The sequence below is a fragment of the Calidris pugnax genome, unplaced genomic scaffold (assembly GCF_001431845.1).
Source record: "Calidris pugnax isolate Ruff unplaced genomic scaffold, ASM143184v1 scaffold516, whole genome shotgun sequence".
Classification (NCBI taxonomy): Eukaryota; Metazoa; Chordata; class Aves; order Charadriiformes; family Scolopacidae; genus Calidris; species Calidris pugnax.
In genome coordinates this window covers 116,491-128,401 of record NW_015091408.1, presented here as the reverse complement: position 1 = coordinate 128,401, position 11,911 = coordinate 116,491, and the positions used below count along the sequence as shown (strand labels likewise).

General features: G+C 62.1%; 3 protein-coding genes across 6 annotated transcripts in view; all 3 read right to left on the bottom strand.

Moving 5' to 3' along the window:
* S100A16 (S100 calcium binding protein A16) overlaps positions 1 to 2,713 on the bottom strand; it is a 3,366-nt gene extending 653 nt beyond the window's left edge. The window contains exon 1 of one of the 3 annotated variants that reach the window (XM_014961432.1): positions 2,592 to 2,713. The gene's annotated coding sequence lies outside the window, so the exon portion shown is untranslated. The other 2 variants (XM_014961434.1, XM_014961433.1) reach the window with 2 other exon arrangements.
* Positions 2,714 to 6,546: 3,833 nt separating this feature from the next.
* S100A14 (S100 calcium binding protein A14) lies at positions 6,547 to 9,616 on the bottom strand. Of its 2 annotated transcripts, XM_014961442.1 has the most exons (4): positions 9,295 to 9,616; positions 8,841 to 8,961; positions 7,105 to 7,251; positions 6,547 to 7,001 (listed from the first exon to the last, which is right to left on the bottom strand). In XM_014961442.1, the coding sequence occupies exons 2-4, from the start codon at positions 8,871 to 8,873 to the stop codon at positions 6,882 to 6,884; spliced, it is 300 nt and encodes a 99-aa protein (XP_014816928.1). In that variant the 5' UTR covers positions 8,874 to 8,961; positions 9,295 to 9,616; the 3' UTR covers positions 6,547 to 6,881. The 2 variants fall into 2 exon arrangements, with proteins under 2 accessions (XP_014816928.1, XP_014816927.1); XM_014961441.1 differs by having other exon boundaries at positions 8,841 to 9,616.
* A 990-nt stretch (positions 9,617 to 10,606) lies between these two features.
* The window catches only part of S100A13 (S100 calcium binding protein A13), a 16,505-nt gene continuing 15,200 nt past the window's right edge, over positions 10,607 to 11,911 (bottom strand). The window contains exons 2-3 of the mRNA XM_014961478.1: positions 11,483 to 11,654; positions 10,607 to 10,786 (exon numbers count right to left, since the gene is read on the bottom strand). Coding sequence (XP_014816964.1) covers positions 10,649 to 10,786; positions 11,483 to 11,654 — 310 coding nt within the window. The 3' untranslated portion in view covers positions 10,607 to 10,648. The remainder of the gene's footprint in view (positions 10,787 to 11,482; positions 11,655 to 11,911) is intronic.

Below are 11,911 nucleotides of genomic sequence, written 5' to 3'. Positions count from 1 at the left end.
TTCCCTTCCCTTCCCTTCCCTTCCCTCCCCCCCAAAACCCCTTTCCATCACCCCAACCATTTGACACATTTCCTGTCTCTAATTAAATGCACGCCACACCTTTCTGCTTAATTTCCATGTATTTATTTCCAAGGCAGGAACAATAAATAGTCATTCCCCGGTCGTTGTGAAATCCACCCCAAGGTGAGAGGAGACAGAGGGTGGCCTGTGGCCCAGCCGCGGTGTCGGTGCGGCCGCGCCGGCCGCCGGCCCGGGAGGACTTGCCACCCTGCCCCGGTTTCATCACATTTCTCAGGGCTTCGGGTTGGTTTGGGTTGGTTTGGGTTTGTTCATCCATTTTAGCAAAAAAGGGGGTCCTGGTCTCCCCATGTGGCTGTTCGTCCAGGATCACCCCCAAAAATCCAGCCCCACCTGCCCCCCTGGGGCGGCCGCCCCCGCGCGTGGGATGGGGTGGCAATTATGGCGCCGGGGCCGCGGGGCTCCGCAGCGCCGGGGCCGCGGCCGACGGTTCCCAGGGCTCATTAGGGAGGAATGGGGCTGGGAGCTGCGGCGGGACGAGGGCAGGAATTACCAGCCAACCCTCCTCTTGCTTCACGGCTCCGGGAACACCCCAATAGGGCAGGTCTGGACCTGTCCGAGCCCCCCACAAGCCCAGCGCCGGTGTCCCCCACTCCCCAAGGTCCTGCCTGCTCGGTGTCTGGGGTCCCCCTTCCTTTCTCCGCTGTCCCCCCAAAGCCAGGAAGCTCCTTCCTAGGGATGGAACCAACAGGATGGTCCCTGTCACGGGGTCCGGCGGCAGCATCCTGGGCAGGATGCAGGGCAGGCAGGGACGGAAACTGCGTCACCTTGTCCGGCCTTGGCTCTTTCCTGCCCCGTCGGGGCAAGCTGGGCCGCATTGCTCCCTGTCGTGGAACCGTCCTGATTTACACCAGCCCGGGGTGCGACGCCAACCATCACGGCAGCGGTGGCCCCATGGGTCTTGGAAGAATCATAGAATCAACCATGGAATGGTTTGGCTTGGAAGACACCTTTAAAGATCATCTAGTCCAACCCCCAGGTTGCTCCAAGCCCCCTCCAACCTGCCCTTGAACCCCTCCAGGGATGGGGCAGCCACAGCTTCTCGGGGCAACCTGGGCCAGGCTCTCACCACCCTCACACCAAAGAACTTCTGCCCCACATCTCAGCTCCATCTCCCCTCTTTCAGCTTCAGACCCTTCCCCCTCATCCCATCTCTCCCCTCCCTCATCAAGAGTCCCCCCCAGCTTTCCTGGAGCCCCTTGAGGGACTGGAAGGGGCTCCAAGGTCTCCCTGGAGCCTTCTCTTCTCCAGGTTGAACCCCCCCACCAACTCTCTCAGCCAACAAGGTGGCGTTTGTGGAGCTCAGAGGGTTGGCCCAGTGTCCCCCTTTTGGGGACATCACCCAGGAGGGTGTCTACAGCCCGGCGGCTCCCTGGGAGCAGGCAGGACCTGCCCGGGTGCCCCAGACTTGGCTCGGGTCCCCTCTCTCTTTGCACTGATCCTCCCCAATTCAGCCCCGGGCCGAGGACGGCGCCGCATCAGGGTGGTGACAAGAGACACGAGGCTCAGCCCCGGGCTCCCCCACACTCTCAGGCTCGTCCCTGTGTGTTTTGGGACAGCCAGCTGCCCTCCCGAGCTGTCCTTGTCCTCACAGGAGCCTTCGCTGTGCCACCCCATCCCAGGACCAGGGTCTGTCCCCAGTTTACAGGACACTGGTCACCAGGGTGGCTGTCGGACAGTCCCAGTGCTGGCAGGGGGTCCCACCATGGCCCCTCGAGAGCCAGTCACTGGAGACCTCCAGCCATTTCTCGTCCTGGGCCATGAATTGCCAAAAAAATTGTCTGCCACCTGCAGACCCCACCCCGGTGTCGCTGGTCCCCTGCCACCAGCGCCCAGCCCATCCTCGGGGCATCATGGCTGCTGCCTCCTCGCTGACTCACAGCACCAGCCCCTCCACGGTGGAGCAGCCCACACAGCCCCACCATCACCTGCACCCCAGGCCCACCATGTCACCCCCCCACCTGGGGCTATCCTGGGGCACGGGGACATCACCACCGTGGTGGGACGCTTGGACACCGGCACGGCTGGGCACCAGGATGGGCAGGATGGGGCTCGCTGGCTGCTCCCCTCCCACCACAGTGGTCCCCCCCACTCTTTCACCTCTCCATCTTCTTCCTCACATGAGGTGCCCCCATCCGGGACCCTCAGCTGGGCACAACCCTGCCATCACCGTGAGGAAAACAAGGGGGAAATGCCCCTTTTTCCAGCGTCCGGACCCCACCAGCAGCCCCATGTGCCGGGCTCTCGGTCGATGGGTGCAGCAGAGGTGGATGGATGCCACCAAGCCCTGTGCTGGACCACCAGCCCCCCCCCAGCCTGGCTCCCCACGGGGCTCCCCCCACATCCGACGGGTCCTCTCCGCCTTGGACCCCCGCGCGCGCGGTGCTGCCGACGGGCTCGGGAAGGGGTTTTCCACCACCCAACCTGTAGCAGCACGTCCCAGGGCTGCTCCTGGTTGAATATTCACCCCAAGGGTACCTCCTTCTCCGTCTGTCCCCAGCCCAGAGCCTCACCTGGCTCCGTCCGGGGGGTCCCACCGTGTCCGTCTGTGGCCGATTTGGCAGTGGGGAGCCGATGACGCCCGCTCTCTCCTCACCTTGCACCCATACCGACGGGCCCAACCAGGTTTTTAAAGAGGCTCCCGCCCCTCCCTGACGTTCCCAGGGCGTTCCCGGGCTGGGGCTCACCTGGGAAATGGCTCCCTGGGATTGCGACACCCCGACGGCGGGCTCCGTCTCCCTGCCGGGGGCTGCTCTGCCTGTGACCGTGGCCATGGGGTGACGGCCGGTGGTTGGGGACCATCCCCAGAAGACCCCACCGCCTGGAAGGGGTGGTGGGAAGGGGGTGGTTTTCCAGGAACAGCGAAGCTCCAGCCTTCTCCTAGGGTTTTGCAGACCCAGCGCCGTCCACCAGCTGAAAATCCTGGCTCCTCCATCCCACAGAGTGTCCCCACCACCCACTGGAGCATCCCCACCACCCACTGGACCATCCCCACCACCCATCCTGCCCCAAACCACCCCACACCGGCAAGACCACAGGGCTCCAGTGTGTCCAGCATCATTTATTGGGAGGGGGACATCATTTATTTGAACCAAAACCTCTTGTTTTCAAGGGTGAAAGGGGTTGTCATGCGTCTCTGGGGCCCTGGAAGCACAAGCACCAGCTCCAAGCAGGGCAGTATCCAGCTCTCAGCCACCTCTAGATGCACTGGGACAGATAAAGCTCTTCTCAGCTGGTAGCTGCGCTCGTAAAGTCACATCCCTAATTAATTTTTCCCAGCAAATTGTACCCCTGCACGTCTACCAGAGCAAGTGGCGCAGCGATGCGATGCCAAGATTAGATAGGGGCATCGTTGGGAGCTGCGTGTTTAAGGATGCAAAGTAGGAGGTGATAGATTAGAGGCAGGAGCCACCTGCTCAGAGGGACCTTTGGGACTCCCATCCTGGGATAAAAAAAAAACAACCAACCCCGATGTGTGTGTCATCCCAGCTCCTTCCACTGGCTTTTCCTAATCTCGGTTGGGAGGAAGCGAACCCGCTCTCGGCCGAGAGATGCTCCGGTGTCGTTGATGCAACATCCCAGGGAGGGTGGGAATCCCTCCCCGACCCTGCAGGCAAACAGCTCACCTCTGAATCATGGGCTTTCATTACTCTCCTCTGCCTGGCAGATGTCACAACCACATCCAGGCCCTTTATTTTTACAAGGCATCCAAGGGTGTGTGCGTGCGCTCGGAGCAGCCACGTACCATCCAAACCCATCACAAGACAGTTCCCAGCCATTTTGATTGCTCCCATGGGGTTGCTTTCTCTCCCTTCTTCCCCCCCCAGCTCCGGGTCTGAAGGATCCAGGAGCATTTTGGCTTCTCATGGACAAGCTCTGCTCCATGGGACCTCCTTGTAGAGGGGGAATACTGAGCCTTGGCTTTGGGGGGGTCTTTGATGACCACAGTGATGGGCACCCTGGAGCCACCTCTCCTGCAGACAATGGCCACTTTGTCAGGGATAAATCCCTATTTTGGCGTTTCCACCAGCGACGGTGCCCACCACGGTGAGCGTTGACTCACCGAAGGGCACCCATCGCCCCGGCAAAGGGCTGAGCTGTTGCTGCCACCTCCGAGGACTTTCCAGAGACAACAGATACTTATCGAGGGCTGGCTCACCTGGATGGAATTGCCCTCTTCCCGACAGCGCACTGTCACGCCAGGGAACCAGTCACCAAACCAGAAATAGGTCCCCACTCCCATGGCACATTCCCAGCCTGGTGCTGGGAAGAGGATCTGGGAGTCCCAGCTCCCCTTTTTCCTTCCCTTCCCTTCCCTTCCCTTCCCTTCCCTTCCCTTCCCTTCCCTTCCCTCCCCCCCAAAACCCCTTTCCATCACCCCAACCATTTGACACATTTCCTGTCTCTAATTAAATGCACGCCACACCTTTCTGCTTAATTTCCATGTATTTATTTCCAAGGCAGGAACAATAAATAGTCATTCCCCGGTCGTTGTGAAATCCACCCCAAGGTGAGAGGAGACAGAGGGTGGCCTGTGGCCCAGCCGCGGTGTCGGTGCGGCCGCGCCGGCCGCCGGCCCCGGGAGGACTTGCCACCCTGCCCCGGTTTCATCACATTTCTCAGGGCTTCGGGTTGGTTTGGGTTGGTTTGGGTTTGTTCATCCATTTTATTGCATTTTCTTCGCAAGGTGAGGGGGTTGGATTAGATGATCTCCAGAGGTCCCTTCCAACCCAACGTGGGGGTTGCTGAGATGCCATCACCCTCTCCCTTTTTGGGGTCCCCCCCATCCAGGGCTGCCCACGGGCTCCTCTTCTCAGCAGGAATGGCAGAAGAAATCAGGATAATGGGGTTCAGTGGGTGCCCTGCACCCTCTCCAGGCTGTTTCTTGGCTCTCCGTGCGCTCGGTGCCTGAGCTAATTGTCCCATCCCACTGCGCCACCGCTTTGTGGCATTTACTGTTTCCTAATTTGCCGTAATTAGACAGAAATCCCACGTTCTCCCAGCATGGGTGGCATCTCCCTGCTGCCCTCGTGGATCTTGGGTCTTCGTGATTTTGGGGTCCCCTCTGGGCTCCCTCCACATGTGGAGCCACACGCCCAAAGCCCTCGGGGTGCCTGGTCCAGAGACATGGTTTGTGGGGTCCCCTCTTGGGGACCACCGGGCACGAGTCACCCCGGGAACTGGCCGTGCACACCCTCAGTGCCCACGCACACTCGTGGTGACACACACACCCCCACAGCACCATGGACGTCGCAGCACCGCGCACACCCATGGCATCCCTTGCACGTCTGCAGCACATGGTTTGTGGGGTCCCCTCTTGGGGACCACCGGGCACGAGTCACCCCGGGAACTGGCCGTGCACACCCTCAGTGCCCACGCACACTCGTGGTGACACACACACCCCCACAGCACCATGGACGTCGCAGCACCGCGCACACCCAGAGCATGCCCACGGCATCCCTTGCACACTTCCAGCATCCCTTGCACAGTCCCAGCATCCCTTACACGCCCACAGCACCCCTTGCACACTTCCAGCATCCCACACACACCCGCAACATCCCTTGCACAACTGCAGCCTCCCTTGCACGTCTGCAGCATCCCTTCCGTGCCCGCAGCATCCCTTGCACACTTCCAGCATCCCTTACACATTTGCAGCACCCCTCGCACGCTTCCAGCATCCCTTACACACCTGCAGCATCCCTTGCACGCTTACAGCACCCCTTGCACACCCACAGCATCCCTTGCACACTTCCAGCACCCCTTGCACGCCCACCACATCCCTTGCACCCTCATGCCCTGCACTGGGACCGTGCAACCCAGTGATGCTCAGAGCCCCGATGGCCACATCCCCGTCCCTCCCCGTCCCCCCCTTTTTTTTTCCCCTCTCCCACGAAGGACAAACGAGGACAAACCCTCATCCCCCGGCTGGGGGTTTGGTGGTTTGGTTTTGGGTTTTTGGGTTTTTTTTCCCAGTGTTTTCCTTTATTAATTTATACAAAAACGGTTGCAAGTGACACAAGCCGATTACAACCCGCCACCGTCCCAGCCCCGAGCCCAGCCGCCAGCCAAGGGGGGCCAGCATCCCCCGGCCAGGGGCAAGTAGGGGAGCACCAACTGGGTGGGCACACCCCACCACAACACCCCAAAACCTGGGGTCCCCGCGCCGGGGGGAGTGCAGGGAATACACCCCGGCCACGCAGGGGGACATCGGTGGTGGCCCCAGAACCTCTGAAGGTGCTGGAAGCATCAGGCAGGGCCTGTGACCATGGGGGTCCTGTCGGGTGGCAGGGCACAGGGACGGGGGGGACAAGCCCGCACATCCAAGGGCTTTTTGGGGAAAAGGAGCCGAATCCCTCTGGCTGTGATGCTCCGGGGCTGGGGGACCTGCAACCGGGAACACACCCCGGCCACGCAGGGGGACATCGGTGGTGGCCCCGGAGCTCCTGAAGGTGCTGGAAGCACGGGACAACCCCGGGGGTAGAGGCTCTGGAGCGAAGGACGGAGAAAGGCGGCTCCAGAGTTGGGGTTGGGAACCCCCCTTGCCATCTCCTTCCCTCCGAGGCAGGGACCGGAGCTGGGGATGGGAAGGGAGGTTTCCTGGTGGGAAGGAGAAGTGGGAGAAGGTAGGGATGGAGGTGGGGAGGGGGATCCCTGCGCCCCAGATGGGGACACGGGGAGGAGACGAGCCCCGGCGGGAGCGACGCTGCGGTTTTTCCAGGCGCATCCCACCGGGACCAGCAGCCTCTCGCGCTTCTCGGTGCAGAGCCTGAGGCCTCGGGCGCCTTCCCATCCCCCACCACCTTCTACTTCCTCCGGCAGCCCTTGGCCGCGTCCCCCATCATGTCCCAGTACTCTCCAAACTCCAGCTTGGCTTCATCAGGGTTGCCCATGCATTCGATCTTCTCTTCCAGTGGCCCAACGCACTGCAAGAAGCAGGGGGGGGAAGAAAAACCAAGTTGGGTGAAGGGGCTGTGGCGTCCCACAAGCAGCCCCCCTGCCCACCCCAGCATGGTCCCCACCCCTCACCTTCCCCAGGTGGGGCAGCTTCTGCACCACCAGCTCCTGCATCTCGTTGGGGGTCAGGTACTCCTTCTGCCCCTTCACGGCGTAGCAGTGGAACTGGTTGATGACGGTCTCGATGGCCCGCTCCACGTCGGTGAGCTCCTGACAATCCTGCACGAGGGGGGGAGAAAAGAAGGTGAGGACCGGTGGGACATCCCCCCCAGGTAGACAGGACCCCCCCCCCAAGATGGACAGGACACCCCCCGAATAGGTGGGACACCCCCCTGAGCAGATGTGCCGGTGTTCTCTGCAGATGTTCTACCCTTCCACAGGGATGTGAGGGGTTCAGCCCTCCAGATGTTCAACCCCTCCTTGTCGACGTCATCCCCCTCCGTACAGATGTGAGATCCCACCATCCAGACGTGAGAACCCACCATCCAGACGTGAGAACCCACCATCCAGACATGAGATCCCACCATACAGATGCAAGACCCTTCTGCAGATGCAGGACCACTCCATACAGACATGAGACCCCACCACCCAGAGCTCAGAACCCATCATCCAGGTGTGAGAACCCACCACCCAGATGGGAGAACCCACCACTCAGATGCAAGAACCCACCATCCAGGTGTGAGAACCCACCATCCAGATGCCAGAACCCACCATCCAGATCTGAGAACCCACCACCCAGATGTGAGAACCCACCATCCAGATGCCAGAACCCACCATCCAGGTGTGAGAACCCACCATCCAGGTCTGAGAACCCACCATCCAGATGTGAGTACCCACCATCTAGATGCCAGAACCCACCATCCAGATGTCACATCCCTCCGCAGAGGCTCTGCCCAACCTCAAGACCCCCCTAGACCTGCCGTACCCCTCTGTCTCCATGCGACAACCCCTCTCCACAGCCTTGTCACCTCCTAAATTCCACACACACCCCCCAACTCTGCTTGCCCGGACTTCTCCTTGCCCGGGGCCAGCGGGGCTCAGCCACCCCGGCGTCTCCCGGCGCTACACCCACGGCGCAGGGGGGCCGCCACCGCCGTCCGGACTGGTTCTTCTTCTCCTTGGTGTGAGTCAGTGCCCGGGACAACTCCGGCACCCGCCGGGATGGGGCTCAGCAGTGGTGGGACCCCCCCTTCTCCCTCCCCAATGGGGTTTAGGGGGGGTGGGGGGAGAGACCGGCCAGCCCCACGCGCCCGGCTAATTAGCCAGAGCTGCATTTTGAAGGGAAACGAGGGTGATTGACTCAGCATCTGTGGTTTTCCCCGTGAAACCACATCAGGAGATGCCCCATGAAAGGAGAACCCAGGGATCTTCACAGCCTCGGCCCCCGCTGCCCCGAATCCTCCGCAGGTGCAAAGGGGTGCGGGATGGAGACCCTCCCCCCCGAAAAACCACCCCCCCAGTTTGAAAGCCGAGGAAAACAGGAGACTTTCTGCCGTTGGGGCATCCTCGGAGAGGGAAGGTGGCTCCCAAAGGCGAGGTCCAGGGGAGCTGGAGAAAGGCTGCCTGGTTCCCCCAGCTTTCAAGCGGCTCCAAGTCTTCACCGAACCCCAAAAATATCCCCCCGGCTCCTCTGCTGGAGCTCGGCTCCAGGATGGGGCTGGCTCTGGGTCACCCCCGTGCCCAGGGCTCTGCTCCCAGGGAGGGGAAGCAGAGGGGGGTGGTTGTCACCCCCGAGCCCCACACCCCGTTGTTGTGGGGGGGATGATGGGGGTCCCAGCCCTCCCGGTGCCGCGGCGTCGCTCATGGACCTTGCGCTTCTTGCGGCAGTTGCACTGGCCCATGCTGCTCCTCGCGGCGTCTGTAGGTCCTCGGTGGTGGTGGAGGTGGTGGAGGTGGTGGAGGTGTCCTCTCCGAAAGGGTCTTGGGGAGCTGGCAGCGGAGGGGAGGGAAGAAAACCAAGCTCAGCTCTCAGCTTTGAGGAGGAGAAGGGGGGGAGTTTCCCCTTCTTTGGGCTCCAGGAACTTGAGCGAAGGGCGAGGAAGGAGCCCCGGGATGCGGTTGAGCTGCCGGGACACGTCCCAACAGCAGGAACATCCCAGCCCCGGCGGCAAGTCGCGGCAGAGCCAAGCGTGGGAGCAAAGAGTGGAAGGATTTTTTTTTTTTGGGGGTGTGCAAAGGGGTAGCTGGGACCCTCGGGTAGGGGTTCCCCACCCCCTTCCCTCTCCTCCCTCATCCCGTGGTGGTGGATGGGCCACCACTTACCTGCTCCACGGGCTCTCCCGGGGTTCTGGGCGGGCGACGGGGCGGCGCGGGGGTTTTATACGGCGGGGAAGGTGTGAGTGGGAGCTCCCCTGCGCGCCGCCGGCTGCGGTGTGGTGTGGTGCAAGGGCGTCTCAATTCCCCCAGCCTGGCCCAGGGCCAGCGTGGGGCCAGGGAAACGCCTCCTTCCCGGCCACAAGAGATGGCTCCATCGTTCCCTTCCGTCCCCAAAAACCGGTGGGAACAACCGAAGACACCATGATGGGTCACCCCGGTGGTGGGGATTTCACCACTTCCCAGCAGGGATGGGGGTTTTGGGGCCAAACGCCAGGAATGGGAGATCCTTTAGGGGTGCTGAGCCAGGGACATGTGGGTGTGACCCCCACCTTGTGCCCCCCAAACCCCTAGAGAGGATGGGGGTTGATGCCCCGGAGGTGGTGGCCACCACGGCATCGCCGCCGGGGATGCTCCCACCCCGGTGCCAGCCACATCCCCGCCACCCTGCCACGCCAAACAACCCCCACAGCCCAGCAGGAAGGTGTTTGTGGGGCGCAGGGTGGCACCCCCACAAGCCAGGCCGGGTCCATCCATCCCCAGCTCCCCACAGCAGCCACCCCACGGCAGAGGGACCCCCCGACCCACCGCTCCCGGTGCTGGGCCATGGGTAGATTTGGGTAAAGGAGGAGATGGACACCCCAAATTGGGATTCACCCCCCTCCCCTGGGGTTAAGAACCTCAACAATGCTCAGGGTGGGGGGGAAACCTCTTTTATTTAGCCCCACGTGGACCCCCATCACTGCTTCTTCCCCGCTCTCTCCCTCCTCATGGCCTTGGCCAGCTCCCCGATCAGCCGCCAGTACTCCCCAAATCTCAGCTCCTCGTCGTGGTTGACGTCCAGCTCCTTCATCTTCTCATCCAGGGAGGGGACGTCCTGCAGGAAGGGGGGGCAGGGGGGCAGGGGACAGACAGGGGAGGCTCATCCCAGTCCCCAGAGACCGGGATGGAGACGGGGACGGGGATAAGGGGGAGATGCTCACTCTCCTTCCCAAATCCCCAGGTACCGGGAGCAGCCCCCCAGCTACCCCCACAGCCCAGCAGGAAGGTGTTTGTGGGGCGCAGGGTGGCACCCCCACAAGCCAGGCCGGGTCCATCCATCCCCAGCTCCCCACGGCAGCCACCCCACGGCAGAGGGACCCCCCGACCCACCGCTCCCGGTGCTGGGCCATGGGTAGATTTGGGCAAAGGAGGAGATGGACACCCCAAATTGGGATTCACCCCCCTCCCCTGGGGTTAAGAACCTCAACAATGCTCAGGGTGGGGGGGAAACCTCTTTTATTTAGCCCCACGTGGACCCCCATCACTGCTTCTTCCCCGCTCTCTCCCTCCTCATGGCCTTGGCCAGCTCCCCGATCAGCCGCCAGTACTCCCCAAATCTCAGCTCCTCGTCGTGGTTGACGTCCAGCTCCTTCATCTTCTCATCCAGGGAGGGGACGTCCTGCAGGAAGGGGGGGCAGGGGGGCAGGGGACAGACAGGGGAGGCTCATCCCAGTCCCCAGAGACCGGGATGGAGACGGGGACGGGGATAAGGGGGAGATGCTCACTCTCCTTCCCAAATCCCCAGGTACCGGGAGCAGCCCCCCAGCTCAGGGGGGCAGGAGGAGTCACAGAATCCCAGAATCTTCTAGGTTGGAAGGGACCTTAAAGATCATCTTGTCCAACCGTCAACCCAACTGACAAAAATAGACACCCCCACAACAAACAAGGAGCATCATCACTAAACCATCCCTCCCAGCACCACATCAACCCGGCTTTTGAACACCTCCAGGGATGGGGCCTCAACCCCCTCCCTGGGCAGCCCATTCCAAGGGCTGAGAACCCTTTCAGTGACAAAATTGTTCCTAATATCCAGCCTGAACCTCCCCTGGGGCAACTTGAGGCCATTTCCTCTCGTCCTGTCGCCTGGGACTTGAGAAAAGAGACCGACCCCCACCTCTCTACACCCTCCTTTCAGGGAGTTGGAGAGAGCAAGAAGGTCTCCCCTCAGCCTCCTCTTCTCCAGGCTGAACACCCCCAGCTCCCTCAGCCTCTCCTCATCAGACTTATTCTCCAGACCCCTCACCAGCTTTGTCGCCCTTCTCTGGAGTCGGGGGGATCCAGTCGCTCCCCCCACGTGCCTCCCTCCTCGTCTCACCTTCATCAGGTTGGGCAGCTGGAGCTGGACCAGCTCCTTGAACTCGGCGGCCGTCAGCGTCCCCTTCCTGCCCTCCTGCCCCGCGTGGGTGAAGAAGACGGTGACGATCTTCTCGATGGCCGCCTCCAGCTCCGTCAGCTCGCCCGTGGCCATGGTCCTGGTGGCCCCAGGGCTACGGGGAGAGGAGCCAAGAGAGGGTGGGAGGCAGAGGGACCTCCCAGGGTGAGGCTGGGGGGGGCTACGGGGATCCTCTCCCCTTCCCCAGCCCAGGGTGCAGCGAGTCTGCAAGGTCTCAGCTCAGCTCAGCTCGAGGGGTTGCCCCTCTGCTCCCCAAGGATCTGAGAGGGGGGGGGCAGAGCCTTTTGGTGACACCGCGGCCATTTGGCAAGAAACAATACGAAATGGGGTGGGGGGGGACACATCAGGAAA